At 44.8% G+C, this 23383-nt stretch overlaps 1 protein-coding gene across 1 annotated transcript in view; it reads right to left on the bottom strand.

The window, feature by feature from the left end:
• LOC121548638 (PH-interacting protein-like) overlaps positions 1-23383 on the bottom strand; it is a 63630-nt gene that overhangs the window by 2114 nt on the left and 38133 nt on the right. The window contains exons 19-21 of the mRNA XM_045210032.1: positions 22265-22393; positions 4907-5090; positions 4707-4806 (exon numbers count right to left, since the gene is read on the bottom strand). Coding sequence (XP_045065967.1) covers positions 4707-4806; positions 4907-5090; positions 22265-22393 — 413 coding nt within the window. The remainder of the gene's footprint in view (positions 1-4706; positions 4807-4906; positions 5091-22264; positions 22394-23383) is intronic.

Below are 23383 nucleotides of genomic sequence, written 5' to 3'. Positions count from 1 at the left end.
GGGGAAAAAAAGTATTTAGTCAGCCACCAATTGTGCAAGTTCTCCCACTTAAAAAGATGAGAGAGGCCTGTAATTTTCATCATAGGTACACGTCAACTATGACAGACAAAATGAGAAAAAAAAATCCAGAAAATCACATTGTAGGATTTTTTATGAATTTATTTGCAAATTATGGTGGAAAATAAGTATTTGGTCACCTACAAACAAGCAAGATTTCTGGCTCTAACAGACCTGTAACTTCTTCTTTAAGAGGCTCCTCTGTCCTCCACTCGTTACCTGTATTAATGGCACCTGTTTGAACTTGTTATCAGTATAAAAGACACCTGTCCACAACCTCAAACAGTCACACGCCAAACTCCACTATGGCCAAGACCAAAGAGCTGTCAAAGGACACCAGAAACAAAATTGTAGACCTGCACCAGGCTGGGAAGACTGAATCTGCAATAGGTAAGCAGCTTGGTTTGAAGAAATCAACTGTGGGAGCAATTATTAGGAAATGGAAGACATACAAGACCACTGATAATCTCTCTCGATCTGGGGCTCCACGCAAGATCTCACCCCGTGGGGTCAAAATGATCACAAGAACGGTGAGCAAAAATCTCAGAACCACACGGTGGGACCTAGTGAATGACCTGCAGAGAGCTGGGACCAAAGTAACAAAGCCTACCATCAGTAACACACTACGCCGCCAGGGACTCAAATCCTGCAGTGCCAGAGGTGTCCCCCTGCTTAAGCCAGTACATGTCCAGGCCCGTCTGAAGTTTGCTAGAGTGCATTTGGATGATCCAGAAGAGGATTGGGAGAATGTCATATGGTCAGATGAAACCAAAATATAACTTTTTGGTAAAAACTCAACTCGTCGTGTTTGGAGGACAAAGAATGCTGAGTTGCATCCAAAGAACACCATACCTACTGTGAAGCATGGGGGTGGAAACATCATGCTTTGGGGCTGTTTTTCTGCAAAGGGACCAGGACGACTGATCCGTGTAAAGGAAAGAATGAATGGGGCCATATATCGTGAGATTTTGAGTGAAAACCTCCTTCCATCAGCAAGGGCATTGAAGATGAAACGTGGCTGGGTCTTTCAGCATGACAATGATCCCAAACACCGCCCGGGCAACAAAGGAGTGGCTTCGTAAGAAGCATTTCAAGGTCCTGGAGTGGCCTAGCCAGTCTCCAGATCTCAACCCCATAGAAAATCTTTGGAGGGAGTTGAAAGTCTGTGTTGCCCAGTGACAGCCCCATAACATCACTGCTCTAGAGGAGATCTGCATGGAGGAATGGGCCAAAATCCCAGCAACAGTGTGTGACAACCTTGTGAAGACTTCCAGAAAACGTTTGACCTGTGTCATTGCCAACAAAGGGTATATAACAAAGTATTGAGAAACTTTTGTTATTGACCAAATACTTATTTTCCACCATAATTTGCAAATAAATTCATAAAAAATCCTACAATGTGATTTTCTGGATTTGTTATCCTCATTTTGTCTGTCATAGTTGACGTGTACCTATGATGAAAATTACAGGCCTCTCTCATCTTTTTAAGTGGGAGACCTTGCACAATTGGTGGCTGACTAAATACATTTTTCCCCCCACTGTAGGCTATTTGGCGTGTGTACAGTTAGGCCCTAAAGCTTAAATGCTGACCACACCACCCGTGTTTCGCGCGCGAGCGTAGCAATTATTTTTTTATTTTTTACACATACATGTTATTCAATAATTTAATCCAAACTGCTTACGAGCGTCTGCGTAGCCAGGCGCTAAAATAGAATGCGGTTCCATTTGTGACGCTTGACGCGCTGCAAGTCCCCGCCTCTCCCATCCCCTCATTGGTTTTTAGGAGCATATACCCACGTGGGTGATTGAAAGATGAACTGAGGTCCACATTTCAGTAAAGTTGGTTGCCTACAGAAGAAGAAGATGAAGAAGAAGAAGAAGAACTGAAGGAGGAGAGATTACTAGAAACTAACTACCCAACCCAATGTTTATATCCCAGGACAACAGCACGCTAGCTAGCTAAATGTCCATGAATGTTTCACGGGTTTCCACCTGGCCCCAAATTAATATAGTTGATTCAGTTATTTTTGTTATTTCAACCTGCGTGTCCTGAAAGCGTCTGGTGTGGAGGGAGAATAATCAACATGTTAGGCTTACACACTAATGTCAGATAGACTTTAGGAAATGGACCACTAGTCACTTTAATAATGTTTCCATATCTTGCACTACTCATCTCATATGTATATACTGCTTTCTATTCTATAATATTCTACTGTATCTTAGTCCATGCCGCTCTGCCATTGCTTCTCCATATATGTATATTTTCTTAAATTCCATTCCTTACTAGTTTTGTGTGTATTGGGTATATGTTGTGAAATTGTTAGATATTACTTGTTAGATATTACTGCACTGTCAGAGCTAGAAGCACAAGCAGTTCGCTACACCCGCTATAACATCTGCTAAACACGTGTATGTGACAAATAAAATGTGATTTGATTTGATTAGATTTGACTAAAACAACAAGAGAACAAAACTAAATGTCGCCTATAGATATAAATTGCACAAGAATGATACATTTAAAGGTATAGTTTTGACTTTATTCAACCACCCGCCCACCCGCCGCCCAACCACCCGCGTCCCAACCACCCTTCATCCAAACAAACTCTAAACCCGCCCGCCACCCAACCACCCGCCGCCCAACCACCCGCGTCCCAACCACCCTTCATCCAAACAGTGTGTGACACCTTGCTCTCTCTGTGTAGCTGGACAGTGTGTGGGTGATACCTTGTTCTCTCTGTGTAGCTGGACAGTGCGTGGGTGATACCTTGTTCTCTCTGTGTAGCTGGACAGTGTGTGACACCTTGTTCTCTCTGTGTAGCTGGACAGTGTGTGTGTGACACCTTGTTCTCTCTGTGTAGCTGGACAGTGTGTGGGTGATACCTTGTTCTCTCTGTGTAGCTGGACAGTGCGTGGGTGATACCTTGCCCTCTCTGTGTAGCTGGACAGTGTGTGGGTGATACCTTGTTCTCTCTGTGTAGCTGGACAGTGTGTGACACCTTGCTCTCTCTGTGTAGCTGGACAGTGTGTGGGTGATACCTTGCTCTCTCTGTGTAGCTGGACAGTGTGTGGGTGATACCTTGCTCTCTCTGTGTAGCTGGACAGTGTGTGGGTGATACCTTGTTCTCTCTGTGTAGCTGGACAGTGCGTGGGTGATACCTTGCCCTCTCTGTGTAGCTGGACAGTGTGTGGGTGATACCTTGCTCTCTCTGTGTAGCTGGACAGTGTGTGGGTGATACCTTGCTCTCTCTGTGTAGCTGGACAGTGCGTGGGTGATACCTTGCTCTCTCTGTGTAGCTGGACAGTGTGTGGGTGATACCTTGTTCTCTCTGTGTAGCTGGACAGTGTGTGACACCTTGCTCTCTCTGTGTAGCTGGACAGTGTGTGACACCTTGCCCTCTCTGTGTAGCTGGACAGTGTGTGACACCTTGCCCTCTCTGTGTAGCTGGACAGTGTGTGGGTGATACCTTGCTCTCTCTGTGTAGCTGGACAGTGTGTGGGTGATACCTTGTTCTCTCTGTGTAGCTGGACAGTGCGTGGGTGATACCTTGTTCTCTCTGTGTAGCTGGACAGTGTGTGGGTGATACCTTGCTCTCTCTGTGTAGCTGGACAGTGCGTGGGTGATACCTTGCTCTCTCTGTGTAGCTGGACAGTGCGTGGGTGATACCTTGTTCTCTCTGTGTAGCTGGACAGTGTGTGACACCTTGCTCTCTCTGTGTAGCTGGACAGTGCGTGGGTGATACCTTGTTCTCTCTGTGTAGCTGGACAGTGTGTGGGTGATACCTTGTTCTCTCTGTGTAGCTGGACAGTGCGTGGGTGATACCTTGTTCTCTCTGCGTAGCTGGACAGTGTGTGACACCTTGCTCTCTCTGTGTAGCTGGACAGTGCGTGGGTGATACCTTGTTCTCTCTGTGTAGCTGGACAGTGCGTGGGTGATACCTTGTTCTCTCTGTGTAGCTGGACAGTGCGTGGGTGATACCTTGTTCTCTCTGTGTAGCTGGACAGTGCGTGGGTGATACCTTGTTCTCTCTGTGTAGCTGGACAGTGCGTGGGTGATACCTTGTTCTCTCTGTGTAGCTGGACAGTGTGTGGGTGATACCTTGTTCTCTCTGTGTAGCTGGACAGTGCGTGGGTGATACCTTGTTCTCTCTGTGTAGCTGGACAGTGTGTGACACCTTGCTCTCTCTGTGTAGCTGGACAGTGCGTGGGTGATACCTTGCTCTCTCTGTGTAGCTGGACAGTGTGTGACACCTTGCTCTCTCTGTGTAGCTGGACAGTGCGTGGGTGATACCTTGTTCTCTCTGTGTAGCTGGACAGTGCGTGGGTGATACCTTGTTCTCTCTGTGTAGCTGGACAGTGTGTGGGTGATACCTTGTTCTCTCTGTGTAGCTGGACAGTGCGTGAGTGATACCTTGTTCTCTCTGTGTGAGCTGGACAGTGCGTGAGTGATACCTTGCTCTCTCTGTGTAGCTGGACAGTGTGTGGGTGATACCTTGTTCTCTCTGTGTAGCTGGACAGTGCGTGGGTGATACCTTGTTCTCTCTGTGTAGCTGGACAGTGCGTGGGTGATACCTTGCTCTCTCTGTGTAGGTGGACAGTGCGTGGGTGATACCTTGTTCTCTCTGTGTAGCTGGACAGTGCGTGGGTGATACCTTGCTCTCTCTGTGTAGCTGGACAGTGCGTGGCCTCCTCTCTGATCTGTAGACACTGATCTCCTCTTCTCCTTTAGCCTCCCTCCAGTTCAGCTGTCTCCTACACACAACACACAACACACAACACATCACACTTTTGAGGACCAGGTCTATGTGTGTGTTTATGTGTGTGTGTGTGTGTGTGTGTGTGTGAGAGTTACCTGAGCACAGCGTCCCCCAGCTCAGGGACCAGTACCCTCCTGCTCCATGCTACCAGGTCTGTCTCTGTGGCCATTTGGCTCCGGGGGGCGTTGCTGTGCATCTGTCTCACCCCCTCAATCTGACCGCTGCGACGCAGACCCACGTTAGGGGGGGAGTGAACCTCTGAGGGAGAGCCCACCGACCCTGGGGGGGGAGAGAGTCAGTCCATAGTCTAGGAACTCAGTCCGGCTTTCAACTTCCTCTTGAAAGTTGTAATAGTAGAATGCACAAGGTGAAATGTCTAAATTGGGTCGTGCATCATCAGTATTCCTCTTGTCATGTCAGTCATTTCAGACCTTAGAGAGATATTTATAACTTGTCAGAAATGTCCAGATCAACTTGCCCATGCCAGCTAACGTTTTCTAGCCCATAGATATTGTAGTAATGTTTGAGTCTCTCTCTTATCACATGAATACACATTAGACCAAATGTATAGAATTGCAAGAACATTTGCTTTAAACCTGCAGAGGGGTGTGAACAGTTTGTGTCATGAACAGTGCTTGGGCCCAAAGAAAGAGACGTGGCGGGTGTGCTCAGGGGGGGGGCGCAGGACGTTCCCCAATGTTGGAAGGGGGGCCCCGAGTGAAACATTTTGGGAACCCCTGGTCTAGAGGATACCTCAGACCTAGAGGGAAGCAAAATCCGTTCCACTACCCAAGAATAGCAAAGCACGCTTTACCAGTTCAAACAAACTTTTGGAAGAAATTGTGTTTGACCAGATACAATGTTATTCCACTGTAAACAGATGAACAACAGACTTCCAGCATGCTTATAGGGAAGGGGACGCAACATGTACTGCACTGACACAAATGACTGATGATTGGTTGAAAGAAATTGATAATAAGAAGATTGTTGGAGCTGTATTTTTTTTTCTTGAGTGCAGCTTTTAACATTATCGATCATAATCTGCTTCTGGAAAAACATATGTGTTATGGCTTTACACCCCCTGCTATATTGTGGATAAAGAGTTACCTGTCTAACAGAACACAGAGTGTGTTCTTTAATGGAAGCCTCTCCAACATAATCCAGGTAGAATCAGGAATTCCCCAGGGCAGCTGTCTAGGCCCCTTACTTTTTTCAATCTTTACTAACGACATGCCACTGGCTTTGAGTAAAGCCAGTGTGTCTATGTATGCGGATGACTCAACACTATACACGTCAGCTACTACAGCGACTGAAATGACTGCAACACTTAAAGGGTAGGTAGAATAAATGTAACCACATGTAACATTTTTTTTTATTATTATTATATTATTATTATTAATTAACATTTGATGCTATAACTAATGCAAATTTACACCTCACTTTTCTATTTTTCGAGTTATTACATAAAACCGATCAGAATTCCGAAGAATGGCAGTCATGTCGGAAAATGTTTTTTCAAGGTGTGATGTAATATGGAGGACCCGGCCAGCCAGCCTATACCCTATAATGGAAACTGCAACAGAAATAACTTCAAATGTATAACCAAATATTTTGCACTAATGACTACTGGCTAATAACATTCTCAGCTAACTTACAAGCAAATCATTTATTAAATTTGTTACAAATCAACTTGCAAGGTTGCTAGCCAAACTAACCTGTTAACGTTTGCCCTACCAGCCTGCTAACATTACGTTAGCCCTACCAGCCTGCTAACATTACGTTAGCCCTACCAGCCTGCTAACATTACGTTAGCCCTACCAGCCTGCTAACATTACGTTAGCCCTACCAGCCTGCTAACATTACGTTAGCCCTACCAGCCTGCTAACATTACGTTAGCCCTACCAGCCTGCTAAAATTACGTTAGCCCTACCAGCCTGCTAACATTACGTTAGCCCTACCAGCCTGCTAACATTACGTTAGCCCTACCAGCCTGCTAACATTACGTTAGCCCTACCAGCCTGCTAACATTACGTTAGCCCTACCAGCCTGCTAACATTACGTTAGCCCTACCAGCCTGCTAAAATTACGTTAGCCCTACCAGCCTGCTAACATTACGTTAGCCCTACCAGCCTGCTAACATTACGTTAGCCCTACCAGCCTGCTAAAATTACGTTAGCCCTACCAGCCTGCTAACATTACGTTAGCGCTGCATGAGTCAGCCAGTTGCTATCAACACCTAACTTACAGCTACATTTAAATAAACCAATGTTTTAACGCCATCTAACCAGTTGTCAAAGAATGTTAACTATATGCAATTATCTTAGCCAACACCAACTAACACAACACAACTAAAACTTAACTGCAGATTTCGGTGTTTTTTTTTGTGTATTTTATTAGGATCCCCAGTAGCTGTTGCGAAAGCCGCAGCTACTCTTCCTGGTGTAAATGTGTAGCTTTAAGATAAGCTTTAAACCTGCAACATTTTCGCTCTGCCAGAAAGAGGGTGTGGCCAGTTTAATGCTGGCACTATATCCCCATAGGGCTCTGGTCTAAAGTAGTGTACTATAACCCATAGGGCTCTGGTCTAAAGTAGTGCACTATAACCCATAGGGCTCTGGTCTAAAGTAGTGCACTATAACCCATTGGGCTCTGGTCTAAAGTAGTGCACTATATCCCCATAGGGCTCTGGTCTAAAGTAGTGCACTATATATCCCCATAGGGCTCTGGTCTAAAGTAGTGCACTATATCCCCATAGGGCTCTGGTCTAAAGTAGTGCACTATAACCCATAGGGCTCTGGTCTAAAGTAGTGTACTATATCCCCATAGGGCTCTGGTCTAAAGTAGTGCACTATAACCCACAGGGCTCTGGTCTAAAGTAGTGTACTATATCCCCATAGGGCTCTGGTCTAAAGTAGTGCACTATAACCCCTAGGGCTCTGGTCTAAAGTAGTGCACTATAACCCATAGGGCTCTGGTCTAAAGTAGTGCACTATAACCCATAGGAGCTCTGGTCTAAAGTAGTCACTATAACCCATAGGGCTCTGGTCTAAAGTAGTCACTATTCCCCAGAGGCTCTGGTCTAAAGTAGTGCACTATAACCCATGGGGTCTGGTCTAAAGTAATGCACTATAACCCATAGGGCTCTGGTCTAAAGTAGTGCACTATAACCCATAGGGCTCTGGTCTAAGTAGTGCACTATAACCCATAGGCTCTGATCTAAAGTAATGCACTATAACCCCATAGGGCTCTGGTCTAAAGTAGTGCACTATATCCCCATAGGGCTCTGGTCTAAAAATAATGCCTATAACCCTAGGGCTCTGGTCTAAAGTAGTGCACTATAACCCATAGGGCTCTGGTCTAAAGTAGTGTACTATAACCCATAGGACTCTGGTCTAAAGTAGTGCACTATATATCCCCATAGGGCTCTGGTCTAAAGTAGTGCACTATATCCCCATAGGGCTCTGGTCTAAAGTAGTGCACTATACCCCATAGGGCTCTGGTCTAAAGTAGTGCACTATAACCCATAGGGCTCTGGTCTAAAGTAGTGCACTATAACCCATAGGGCTCTGGTCTAAAGTAGTGCACTATAACCCATAGGGCTCTGGTCTAAAGTAGTGCACTATATCTCCATAGGGCTCTGGTCTAAATTAGTGCACTATAACCCATAGGGCTCTGGTCTATAGTAGTGCACTATAACCCATAAGGCTCTGGTCTAAAGTAGTGCACTATAACCCATAGGGCTCTGGTCTATAGTAGTGCACTATAACCCATAGGGCTCTGGTCTAAAGTAGTGCACTATATATCCCCAGAGGGCTCTGGTCTAAAGTAATGCACTATAACCCATAGGGCTCTGGTCTAAAGTAGTGCACTATAACCCATAGGGCTCTGGTCTAAAGTAGTGCACTATATATCCCCAGAGGGCTCTGGTCTAAAGTAGTGCACTATAACCCACAGGGCTCTGGTCTAAAGTAGTGCACTATATATCCCCATAGGGCTCTGGTCTAAAGTAGTGCACTATAACCCATAGGGCTCTGGTCTAAAGTAGTGCACTATAACCCATAGGGCTCTGGTCTAAAGTAGTGCACTATATATCCCCAGAGGGCTCTGGTCTAAAGTAGTGCACTATAACCCACAGGGCTCTGGTCTAAAGTAGTGCACTATATATCCCCATAGGGCTCTGGTCTAAAGTAGTGCACTATATCCCCATAGGGCTCTGGTCTAAAGTAGTGCACTATATCCCCAGAGGGCTCTGGTCTAAAGTAGTGCACTATATCCCCATAGGGCTCTGGTCTAAAGTAGTGCACTATAACCCACAGGGCTCTGGTCTAAAGTAGTGCACTATATATCCCCATAGGGCTCTGGTCTAAAGTAGTGCACTATAACCCATAGGGCTCTGGTCTAAAGTAGTGCACTATAACCCATAGGGCTCTGGTCTAAAGTAATGCACTATATATCCCCAGAGGCTCTGGTCTAAAGTAGTGCACTATAACCCACAGGGCTCTGGTCTAAAGTAGTGCACTATATATCCCCCATAGGGCTCTGGTCTAAGGTAGTGCACTATATCCCCATAGGGCTCTGGTCTAAAGTAGTGCACTATATCCCCAGAGGGCTCTGGTCTAAAGTAGTTCACTATATCCCCCATAGGGCTCTGGTCTAAAGTAGTGCAATATAACCCATAGGGCTCTGGTCTAAAGTAGTCACTATATCCCCCATAGGGCTCTGGTCTAAAGTAGTGCACTATATCCCCAGAGGCTCTGGTCTAAAGTAGTGCACTATAACCCATAGGGCTCCTGGTCTAAAGTAGTGCACATATAACCCCATAGGGCTCTGGTCTAGGTAGTGCACTATAACCCATAGGCTCTGGTCTAAAGTAGTGCACTATAACCCATAGGGGCTCTGGTCTAAAGTAGTGCACTATAACCCATAGGGCTCTGGTCTAAAGTAGTGCACTATAACCCATAGGGCTCTGGTCTAAAGTAGTGCACTATAACCCATAGGGCTCTGGTCTAAAGTAGTGCACTATAACCCATAGGGCTCTGGTCTAAAGTAGTGCACTATATCCCCAGAGGGCTCTGGTCTAAAGTAGTGCACTATATCCCCAGAGGGCTCTGGTCTAAAGTAGTGCACTATATAGTGCATAGGGTGCCATTTGGGACACACTGGTCTTTTTTCAGTGTTTACAGACAGAACGTAATAGTCAATGTGGTGATGGCTTCACCAGACAGAACGTAATAGTCAATGTGGTGATGGCTTCACCAGACAGAACGTAATAGTCAATGTGGTGATGGCTTCACCAGACAGAACGTAATAGTCAATGTGGTGATGGCTTCACCAGACAGAACGTAATAGTCAATGTGGTGATGGCTTCACCAGACAGAACGTAATAGTCAATGTGGTGATGGCTTTCACCAGACAGAACGTATAGTCAATGTGGTGATGGCTTCACCAGACAGAACGTAATAGTCAATGTGGTGATGGCTTCACCAGACAGAACGTAATAGTCAATGTGGTGATGCTTCACCAGATAAGTCAATGTGGGTGATGGCTTCACCAGAGACAGACGTAATAGTCAATGTGGTGATGGCTTCACCAGAGACGAAACGTAATAGTCAATGTGGTGATGGCTTCACCAGACAGAACGTAATAGTCAATGTGGTGATGGCTTCACCAGACAGACGTAATAGTCAATGTGGTGATGGCTTCACCAGACAGAACGTAATAGTCAATGTGGTGATGGCTTCACCAGACAAACGTAATAGTCAATGTGGTGATGGCTTCACCAGAGACAGAACTTAATAGTCAATGTGGTGATGGCTTCACCAGACAGAAACGTAATAGTCAATGTGGTGATGGCTTCACCAGACAGAAACGTAATAGTCAATGTGGTGATGGCTTCACCAGACAGAACGTAATAGTCAATGTGGTGATGGCTTCACCAGAGACAGAAACAGTAATAGTCAATGTGGTGATGGCTTCACCAGACAAACGCAATAGTCAATGTGGTGATGGCTTCACCAGACAGAACGTAATAGTCAATGTGGTGATGGCTTCACCAGACAGAACGTAATAGTCAATGTGGTGATGGCTTCACCAGACAGAACGTAATAGTCAATGTGGTGATGCTTCACGACGGCTAATAGTCAATGTGGTGATGGCTTCACCAACAGAGCACGTAATAGTCAATGTGGTGATAGCTTCACCAGACAAGCTAATAGTCAATGTGGTGATGGCTTCACCAGACGAAGGTAATAGTCAATGTGGTGATGTGGCTTCACCAGGGACAAACGTAATAGTCATGTGGTGATGGCTTCAACCAGAGCCAGAGGTAATAGTCAATGTGGTGATGGCTTCACCATACAAACTAATAGTCAATGTGGTGATGGCTTCACCAGAGACAGAACGTAATAGTCAATGTGTGATGGCTTCACCAGGACAAACGTAATAGTCAATGTGGTGAGTGGCTTCACCAGACAGAACGTAATAGTCAATGTGGTGATGGCTTCACCAGACAAAACGTAATAGTCAATGTGGTGCTGGCTTCACCAGACAGAACGTAATAGTCAATGTGGTGATGGCTTCACCAGAGACAGAACGTAATAGTCAATGTGGTGATGGCTTCACCAGACAGAACGTAATAGTCAATGTGGTGATGGCTTCACCAGACAGAACGTAATAGTCAATGTGGTGATGGCTTCACCAGAGACAGAACGTAATAGTCAATGTGGTGATGGCTTCACCAGAGACAGAACGTAATAGTCAATGTGGTGATGGCTTCACCAGACAGAACGTAATAGTCAATGTGGTGATGGCTTCACCAGACAGAACGTAATAGTCAATGTGGTGATGGCTTCACCAGACAGAACGTAATAGTCAATGTGGTGATGGCTTCACCAGACAGAACGTAATAGTCAATGTGGTGATGGCTTCACCAGAGACAGAACGTAATAGTCAATGTGGTGATGGCTTCACCAGACAGAACGTAATAGTCAATGTGGTGATGGCTTCACCAGACAGAACGTAATAGTCAATGTGGTGATGGCTTCACCAGACAGAACGTAATAGTCAATGTGGTGATGGCTTCACCAGAGACAGAACGTAATAGTCAATGTGGTGATGGCTTCACCAGACAGAACGTAATAGTCAATGTGGTGATGGCTTCACCAGACAGAACGTAATAGTCAATGTGGTGATGGCTTCACCAGACAGAACGTAATAGTCAATGTGGTGATGGCTTCACCAGACAGAACGGAATAGTCAATGTGATGATAGCTTCACCAGAACAGAACGTAATAGTCAATGTGGTGATGGCTTCACCAGAGCAGGAACTAATCGTCAATGTGGTGATGGCTACACCACACAGCAAACTAATATCAATGTGGTGATGGCTTCACCAGACAGAACTAATAGTCAATGTGGTGATGGCTTCACCAGACAGAAACGTAATAGTCAATGTGGTGATGGCTTCACCAGACAGAACGTAATAGTCAATGTGGTGATGGCTTCACCAGACAGAACGTAATAGTCAATGTGGTGATGGCTTCACCAGACAGAACGTAATAGTCAATGTGGTGATGGCTTCACCAGACAGAACGTAATAGTCAATGTGGTGATGGCTTCACCAGACAGAACGTAATAGTCAATGTGGTGATGGCTTCACCAGAACAGAACGTAATAGTCAATGTGGTGATGGCTTCACCAGAGACAGAACGTAATAGTCAATGTGGTGATGGCTTCACCAGACAGAACGTAATAGTCAATGTGGTGATGGCTTCACCAGACAGAACGTAATAGTCAATGTGGTGATGGCTTCACCAGACAGAACGTAATAGTCAATGTGGTGATGGCTTCACCAGACAGAAACGTAATAGTCAATGTGGTGATGGCTTCACCAGACAGAACGTAATAGTCAATGTGGTGATGGCTTCACCAGACAGAACGTAATAGTCAATGTGGTGATGGCTTCACCCAGACAGAACGTAATAGTCAATGTGGTGATGGCTTCACCAGACAGAACGTAATAGTCAATGTGGTGATGGCTTCACCAGACAGAACGTAATAGTCAATGTGGTGATGGCTTCACCAGACAGAACGTAATAGTCAATGTGGTGATGGCTTCACCAGACAGAGCGTAATAGTCAATGTGGTGGTGGCTTCACCAGACAGAACGTAATAGTCAATGTGGTGATGGCTTCACCAGACAGAACGTAATAGTCAATGTGGTGATAGCTTCACCAGACAGAAACGTAATGGTCAATGTGGTGATGGCTTCACCAGACAGAACGTAATAGTCAATGTGGTGATGGCTTCACCAGACAGAACGTAATAGTCAATGTGGTGATGGCTTCACCAGAGCAGAACGTAATAGTCAATGTGGTGATGGCTTCACCCAGACAGAACGTAATAGTCAATGTGGTGATGGCTTCACCAGACAGAACGTAATAGTCAATGTGGTGATGGCTTCACCAGACAGAACGTAATAGTCAATGTGGTGATGGCTTCACCAGAGCAGAACGTAATAGTCAATGTGGTGATGGCTTCACCAGAGACAGAACGTAATAGTCAATGTGGTGATGGCTTCACCAGACAGAACGTAATAGTCAATGTGGTGATGGCTTCACCAGAGACAGAACGTAATAGTCAATGTGGTGATGGCTTCACCAGACAGAACGTAATAGTCAATGTGGTGATGGCTTCACCAGAGACAGAACGTAATAGTCAATGTGATGATGGCTTCACCAGACAGAACGTAATAGTCAATGTGGTGATGGCTTCACCAGACAGAACGTAATAGTCAATGTGGTGATGGCTTCACCAGACAGAACGTAATAGTCAATGTGGTGATGGCTTCACCAGACAGAACGTAATAGTCAATGTGGTGATGGCTTCACCAGACAGAACGTAATAGTCAATGTGGTGATGGCTTCACCAGACAGAACGTAATAGTCAATGTGGTGATGGCTTCACCAGACAGAAACGTAATAGTCAATGTGGTGATGGCTTCACCAGAGACAGAACGTAATAGTCAATGTGGTGATGGCTTCACCAGACAGAACGTAATAGTCAATGTGGTGATGGCTTCACCAGACAGAACGTAATAGTCAATGTGGTGATGGCTTCACCAGACAGAACGTAATAGTCAATGTGGTGATGGCTTCACCAGACAGAACGTAATAGTCAATGTGGTGATGGCTTCACCAGACAGAACGTAATAGTCAATGTGGTGATGGCTTCACCAGACAGAAGGTAATAGTCAATGTGGTGATGGCTTCACCAGACAGAACGTATAGTCAATGTGGTGATGGCTTCACCAGACAGAACGTAATTGTCAATGTGGTGATGGCTTCACCAGACAGAACGTAATAGTCAATGTGGTGATGGCTTCACCAGACAGAACGTAATAGTCAATGTGGTGATGGCTTCACCGAGACAGAACGTAATAGTCAATGTGGTGATGGCTTCACCAGACAGAACGTAATAGTCAATGTGGTGATGGCTTCACCAGACAGAACGTAATAGTCAATGTGGTGATGGCTTCACCAGACAGAAGGTAATAGTCAATGTGGTGATGGCTTCACCAGAGACAGAACGTAATAGTCAATGTGGTGATGGCTTCACCAGACAGAAACGTAATAGTCAATGTGGTGATGGCTTCACCAGACAGAACGTAATAGTCAATGTGGTGATGGCTTCACCAGACAGAACGTAATAGTCAATGTGGTGATGGCTTCACCAGAGACAGAACGTAATAGTCAATGTGGTGATGGCTTCACCAGACAGAACGTAATAGTCAATGTGGTGATGGCTTCACCAGACAGAACGTAATAGTCAATGTGGTGATGGCTTCACCAGACAGAACGTAATAGTCAATGTGGTGATGGCTTCACCAGACAGAAGCGTAATAGTCAATGTGGTGATGGCTTCACCAGAGACAGAACGTAATAGTCAATGTGGTGATGGCTTCACCAGACAGAAGCGTAATAGTCAATGTGGTGATGGCTTCACCAGACAGAACGTAATAGTCAATGTGGTGATGGCTTCACCCAGACAAAACGTAATAGTCAATGTGGTGATGGCTTCACCAGAGACAGAACGTAATAGTCAATGTGGTGATGGCTTCACCAGACAGAACGTAATAGTCAATGTGGTGATGGCTTCACCAGACAGAACGTAATAGTCAATGTGGTGATGGCTTCACCAGACAAGAACGTAATAGTCAATGTGGTGATGGCTTCACCAGACAGAACGTAATAGTCAATGTGGTGATGGCTTCACCAGAGACAGAACGTAATAGTCAATGTGGTGATGGCTTCACCAGACGAACGTAATAGTCAATGTGGTGATGGCTTCACCAGACAAACGTAATAGTCAATGTGGTGATGGCTTCCCCGACGAAACGTAATAGTCAATGTGGTATCCCAGAGCAACGTATAGTCATCACCAGACAGAACGTAATAGTCAATGTGGTGATGGCTTCACCAGACAGAACGTAATAGTCAATGTGGTGATGGCTTCACCAGACAGAACGTAATAGTCAATGTGGTGATGGCTTCACCAGACAGAAGTAATAGTCAATGTGGTGATGGCTTCACCAGACAGAAACGTAATAGTCAATGTGGTGATGGCTTCACCAGACAGAACGTAATAGTCAATGTGGTGATGGCTTCACCAGACAGAAACGTAATAGTCAATGTGGTGATGGCTTCACCAGACAGAACGTAATAGTCAATGTGGTGATGGCTTCACCAGACAGAACGTAATAGTCAATGTGGTGATGGCTTCACCAGACAGAACGTAATAGTCAATGTGGTGATGGCTTCACCAGACAGAACGTAATAGTCAATGTGGTGATGGCTTCACCAGACAGAACGTAATAGTCAATGTGGTGATGGCTTCACCAGACAGAACGTAATAGTCAATGTGGTGATGGCTTCACCAGACAGAAGGTAATAGTCAATGTGGTGATGGCTTCACCAGAGCAGAACGTAATAGTCAATGTGGTGATGGCTTCACCAGAGACAGAACGTAATAGTCAATGTGGTGATGGCTTCACCAGAGACAGAACGTAATAGTCAATGTGGTGATGGCTTCACCAGAGACAGAACGTAATAGTCAATGTGGTGATGGCTTCACCAGACAGAACGTAATAGTCAATGTGGTGATGGCTTCACCAGAACAGAACGTAATAGTCAATGTGGTGATGGCTTCACCAGACAGAACGTAATAGTCAATGTGGTGATGGCTTCACCAGACAGAACGTAATAGTCAATGTGGTGATGGCTTCACCAGAGACAGAACGTAATAGTCAATGTGGTGATGGCTTCACCAGAGACAGAACGTAATAGTCAATGTGGTGATGGCTTCACCAGACAGAACGTAATAGTCAATGTGGTGATGGCTTCACCAGACAGAACGTAATAGTCAATGTGGTGATGGCTTCACCAGACAGAACGTAATAGTCAATGCGGTGATGGCTTCACCAGACAGAAGGTAATAGTCAATGTGGTGATGGTTTCACCAGACAGAACGTAATAGTCAATGTGGTGATGGCTTCACCAGAGACAGAACGTAATAGTCAATGTGGTGATGGCTTCACCAGACAGAAGGTAATAGTCAATGTGGTGATGGTTTCACCAGACAGAATGTAATAGTCAATGTGGTGATGGCTTCACCAGAGACAGAACGTAGTCAATGTGGTGATGGCTTCACCAGACAGAACGTAATAGTCAATGTGGTGATGGCTTCACCAGACAGAACGTAATAGTCAATGTGGTGATGGCTTCACCAGAGACAGAACGTAATAGTCAATGTGGTGATGGCTTCACCAGACAGAACGTAATAGTCAATGTGGTGATGGCTTCACCAGACAGAACGTAATAGTCAATGTGGTGATGGCTTCACCAGACAGAACGTAATAGTCAATGTGGTGATGGCTTCACCAGACAGAACGTAATAGTCAATGTGGTGATGGCTTCACCAGACAGAACGTAATAGTCAATGTGGTGATGGCTTCACCAGACAGAACGTAATAGTCAATGTGGTGATGGCTTCACCAGACAGAACGTAATAGTCAATGTGGTGATGGCTTCACCAGACAGAAGGTAATAGTCAATGTGGTGATGGCTTCACCAGAGACAGAACGTAATAGTCAATGTGGTGATGGCTTCACCAGACAGAACGTAATAGTCAATGTGGTGATGGCTTCACCAGAGACAGAACGTAATAGTCAATGTGGTGATGGCTTCACCAGACAGAACGTAATAGTCAATGTGGTGATGGCTTCACCAGACAGAACGTAATAGTCAATGTGGTGATGGCTTCACCACGGACAGAACGTAATAGTCAATGTGGTGATGGCTTCACCAGAGACAGAACGTAATAGTCAATGTGGTGATGGCTTCACCAGACAGAACGTAATAGTCAATGTGGTGATGGCTTCACCAGACAGAACGTAATAGTCAATGTGGTGATGGCTTCACCAGACAGAACGTAATAGTCAATGCGGTGATGGCTTCACCAGACAGAAGGTAATAGTCAATGTGGTGATGGCTTCACCAGACAGAAGCGTAATAGTCAATGTGGTGATGGCTTCACCAGAGACAGAAACGTAATAGTCAATGTGGTGATGGCTTCACCAGACAGAAGGTAATAGTCAATGTGGTGATGGTTTCACCAGACAGAACGTAATAGTCAATGTGGTGATGGCTTCACCAGAGACAGAACGTAGTTCAATGTGGTGATGGCTTCACCAGAGACAGAAACGTAATAGTCAATGTGGTGATGGCTTCACCAGACAGAACGTAATAGTCAATGTGGTGATGGCTTCACCAGAGACAGAACGTAATAGTCAATGGTGATGGCTTCACCAGACAGAACGTAATAGTCAATGTGGTGATGGCTTCACCAGACAGAAACGTAATAGTCAATGTGGTGATGGCTTCACCAGACAGAACGTAATAGTCAATGTGGTGATGGCTTCACCAGACAAGAACGTAATAGTCAATGTGGTGATGGCTTCACCAGACAGAACGTAATAGTCAATGTGGTGATGGCTTCACCAGACAGAACGTAATAGTCAATGTGGTGATGGCTTCACCAGACAGAAGCGTAATAGTCAATGTGGTGATGGCTTCACCAGACAGAAGGTAATAGTCAATGTGGTGATGGCTTCACCAGACAGAAGGTTGTCAATGTGTGTGCACCAGAGCAAACGTAATAGTCAATGTGGTGATGGCTTCACCAGAGACAGAACGTAATAGTCAATGTGGTGATGGCTTCACCAGACAGAACGTAATAGTCAATGTGGTGATGGCTTCACCAGACAGAACGTAATAGTCAATGTGGTGATGGCTTCACCAGACAGAAGGTAATAGTCAATGTGGTGATGGCTTCACCAGACAGAACGTAATAGTCAATGTGGTGATGGCTTCACCAGACAGAACGTAATAGTCAATGTGGTGATGGCTTCACCAGACAGAACGTAATAGTCAATGTGGTGATGGCTTCACCAGAGACAGAACGTAATAGTCAATGTGGTGATGGCTTCACCAGAGACAGAACGTAATAGTCAATGTGGTGATGGCTTCACCAGACAGAACGTAATAGTCAATGTGGAGATGGCTTCACCAGACAGAACGTAATAGTCAATGTGGTGATGGCTTCACCAGACAGAACGTAATAGTCAATGTGGTGATGGCTTCACCAGACAGAACGTAATAGTCAATGTGGTGATGGCTTCACCAGACAGAAGGTAATAGTCAATGTGATGATGGCTTCACCAGACAGAACGTAATAGTCAATGTGGTGATGGCTTCACCAGACAGAACGTAATAGTCAATGTGGTGATGGCTTCACCAGACAGAACGTAATAGTCAATGTGGTGATGGCTTCACCAGACAGAACGTAATAGTCAATGTGGTGATGGCTTCACCAGACAGAACGTAATAGTCAATGTGGTGATGGCTTCATCAGACAGAAGGTAATAGTCAATGTGGTGATGGCTTCACCAGACAGAACGTAATAGTCAATGTGGTGATGGCTTCACCAGAGACAGAACGTAATAGTCAATGTGGTGATGGCTTCACCAGACAGAACGTAATAGTCAATGTGGTGATGGCTTCACCAGACAGAACGTAATAGTCAATGTGGTGATGGCTTCACCAGACAGAACGTAATAGTCAATGTGGTGATGGCTTCACCAGACAGAACGTAATAGTCAATGTGGTGATGGCTTCACCAGACAGAACGTAATAGTCAATGTGGTGATGGCTTCACCAGACAGAACATAATAGTCAATGTGGTGATGGCTTCACCAGACAGAACGTAATAGTCAATGTGGTGATGGTTTCACCAGAGACAGAACGTAATAGTCAATGTGGTGATGGCTTCACCAGACAGAACGTAATAGTCAATGTGGTGATGGCTTCACCAGACAGAACGTAATAGTCAATGTGGTGATGGCTTCACCAGACAGAACGTAATAGTCAATGTGGTGATGGCTTCACCAGACAGAAGGTAATGGTCAATTTGGTGCTGGATTTACCAGACAGAACGTAATAGTCAATGTGGTGATGGCTTCACCAGACAGAACGTAATAGTCAATGTGGTGATGGCTTCACCAGACAGAACGTGAATAGTCAATGTGGTGATGGCTTTACCAGACAGAACGTAATAGTCAATGTGGTGATGGCTTTACCAGACAGAACGTAATAGTCAATGTGGTGATGGCTTCACCAGACAGAACGTAATAGTCAATGTGGTGATGGCTTCACCAGACAGAACGTAATAGTCAATGTGGTGATGGCTTCACCAGACAGAACGTAATAGTCAATGTGGTGATGGCTTCACCAGACAGAAGGTAATAGTCAATGTGGTGATGGCTTCACCAGACAGAAGGTAATAGTCAATGTGGTGATGGCTTCACCAGAGACAGAACGTAATAGTCAATGTGGTGATGGCTTCACCAGAGACAGAACGTAATAGTCAATGTGGTGATGGCTTCACCAGACAGAACGTAATAGTCAATGTGGTGATGGCTTCACCAGACAGAACGTAATAGTCAATGTGGTGATGGCTTCACCAGACAGAAGGTAATAGTCAATGTGGTGATGGCTTCACCAGACAGAACGTAATAGTCAATGTGGTGATGGCTTCACCAGACAGAACGTAATAGTCAATGTGGTGATGGCTTCACCAAACAGAACGTAATAGTCAATGTGGTGATGGCTTCACCAGAGACAGAACGTAATAGTCAATGTGGTGATGGCTTCACCAGAGACAGAACGTAATAGTCAATGTGGTGATGGCTTCACCAGACAGAAACGTAATAGTCAATGTGGAGATGGCTTCACCAGACAGAACGTAATAGTCAATGTGGTGATGGCTTCACCAGACAGAACGTAATAGTCAATGTGGTGATGGCTTCACCAGACAGAACGTAATAGTCAATGTGGTGATGGCTTCACCAGACAGAAGGTAATAGTCAATGTGATGATGGCTTCACCAGACAGAACGTAATAGTCAATGTGGTGATGGCTTCACCAGACAGAACGTAATAGTCAATGTGGTGATGGCTTCACCAGACAGAACGTAATAGTCAATGTGGTGATGGCTTCACCAGACAGAACGTAATAGTCAATGTGGTGATGGCTTCACCAGACAGAACGTAATAGTCAATGTGGTGATGGCTTCATCAGACAGAAGGTAATAGTCAATGTGGTGATGGCTTCACCAGACAGAACGTAATAGTCAATGTGGTGATGGCTTCACCAGAGACAGAACGTAATAGTCAATGTGGTGATGGCTTCACCAGACAGAACGTAATAGTCAATGTGGTGATGGCTTCACCAGACAGAACGTAATAGTCAATGTGGTGATGGCTTCACCAGACAGAACGTAATAGTCAATGTGGTGATGGCTTCACCAGACAGAACGTAATAGTCAATGTGGTGATGGCTTCACCAGACAGAACGTAATAGTCAATGTGGTGATGGCTTCACCAGACAGAACATAATAGTCAATGTGGTGATGGCTTCACCAGACAGAACGTAATAGTCAATGTGGTGATGGTTTCACCAGACAGAACGTAATAGTCAATGTGGTGATGGCTTCACCAGACAGAACGTAATAGTCAATGTGGTGATGGCTTCACCAGACAGAAGGTAATAGTCAATTTGGTGCTGGATTTACCAGACAGAACGTAATAGTCAATGTGGTGATGGCTTCACCAGACAGAACGTAATAGTCAATGTGGTGATGGCTTCACCAGACAGAACGTAATAGTCAATGTGGTGATGGCTTTACCAGACAGAACGTAATAGTCAATGTGGTGATGGCTTTACCAGACAGAACGTAATAGTCAATGTGGTGATGGCTTCACCAGACAGAACGTAATAGTCAATGTGGTGATGGCTTCACCAGACAAAACGTAATAGTCAATGTGGTGATGGCTTCACCAGACAGAACGTAATAGTCAATGTGGTGATGGTTTCACCAGACAGAACGTAAAAGTCAATGTGGTGATGGTTTCACCAGACAGAAAGTAATAGTCAATGTGGTGATGGCTTCACCAGACAGAAGGTAATAGTCAATGTGGTGATGGCTTCACCAGACAGAAGGTAATAGTCAATGTGGTGATGGATTCACCAGACAGAACGTAATAGTCAATGTGGTGATGGCTTCACCAGAGACAGAACATAATAGTCAATGTGGTGATGGCTTCACCAGACAGAAGGTAATAGTCAATGTGGTGATGGCTTCACCAGACAGAAGGTAATAGTCAATGTGGTGATGGCTTCACCAGACAGAACGTAATAGTCAATGTGGTGATGGCTTCACCAGACAGAACGTAATAGTCAATGTGGTGATGGCTTCACCAGACAGAACGTAATAGTCAATGTGGTGATGGCTTCACCAGACAGAACGTAATAGTCAATGTGGTGATGGCTTCACCAGACAGAACGTAATAGTCAATGTGGTGATGGCTTCACCAGACAGAAGGTAATAGTCAATGTGGTGATGGCTTCACCAGACAGAACGTAATAGTCAATGTGGTGATGGCTTCACCAGACAGAACGTAATAGTCAATGTGGTGATGGCTTCACCAGACAGAAGGTAATAGTCAATGTGTGATGGCTTCACCAGACAGAAGGTAATAGTCAATGTGGTGATGGCTTCACCAGACAGAAGGTAATAGTCAATGTGGTGATGGCTTCACCAGACAGAAGGTAATAGTCAATGTGGTGATGGCTTCACCAGACAGAAGGTAATAGTCAATGTGGTGATGGCTTCACCAGACAGAAGGTAATAGTCAATGTGGTGATGGCTTCACCACGACATTGAAATGGATAAGTGTTGCATCATCATTGGAGCTAATTGACACAAAGGAATGATCGACCTTAATGGTCAGAAACTGTACTTGTGAATAAGACTATATAATGTGTGTGATTAAAACCTACCTCGTCTGTGTGTAGCTCTGTCAGCCCTGCTCTGTGTGTCTGTAGACAGTCTGTGGTCCTGCTCCTGCTGCAGTCGGTGAACCATGTTGTCTAGAGGAGACGCCTGTTCACTGACCACCTGGTTCAGACCTAATACAGAGACAGAGAGACATGTTTCATTCATATATACACTACCAGTCAAAAGTTCGGACACACCTACTCATTCAAGGGTTTTTCTTGATTTTTACATTGTAGAATAATAGTGAAGACATTAAAACTATGAAATAACACATATGGAATCATGAAGTAACCAAAAAAGTATTAAACAAATATATTTTATTAAAAATGCTAATAAATTCATTAAAAATCCTACAATGTGATTTTCTGGATTTTTTCCCCTCATTTTGTCTGTCATTGTTGACGTGTACCTATGATGAAAATTACAGGCCTCACTCATCTTTTTAAGTGGGAGAACTTGCACAATTGGTGGCTGACTAAATACTTTTTTTCCCCACTGTAGATATACTACACTGAACATTTTTATGTAAAGTGTTGGTCCCATGTTTCAAGAGCTGAAATAAAATATCCCAGAAATGTTCCATATGCACAAAAACGCTTATTGCTTTCAAATCTTGGGTACAAATCTGTTTACATCCCTGTTAGTGAGCATTTCTCATTTGCCAAGATAATCCATCCACCTGACAGGTGTGGCATATCAAGAAGCTGATTAAACAGCATGATCATTACACATGTGCACCTTGTGCTGGGGACAATTAAACGCCACTCTAAAATGTGCAGTTTTGTCACACAACACAATACCACAGATGTCTCAAGTTTTGAGGGAGCGTGCGATTGGCATGCTGACTGCAGGAATGTCCACCAGAGCTGTTGCCAGAGAATTTAATGTTAATTTCTCTACCATAAGCCACCTCCAACGTCGTTTTAGTGAATTTGGCAGTTCGTCCAACCGGCCTCATCCATATTTTTGTTCAGTTTATAATGGACACAGAGAGAGAGAATTTTTTTATATCTACAGTATTAATCTAATAATAATATTATATTAATCTAATATCTGCTGGGTACAGCAGTGTTATAGGACTGGTCCTGAGGCTGGGTACAGCAGTGTTATAGGACTGGTCC

The sequence above is a fragment of the Coregonus clupeaformis genome, chromosome 33 (assembly GCF_020615455.1).
Source record: "Coregonus clupeaformis isolate EN_2021a chromosome 33, ASM2061545v1, whole genome shotgun sequence".
Classification (NCBI taxonomy): Eukaryota; Metazoa; Chordata; class Actinopteri; order Salmoniformes; family Salmonidae; genus Coregonus; species Coregonus clupeaformis.
This window is presented reverse-complemented; position numbering and strand designations above follow the sequence as displayed.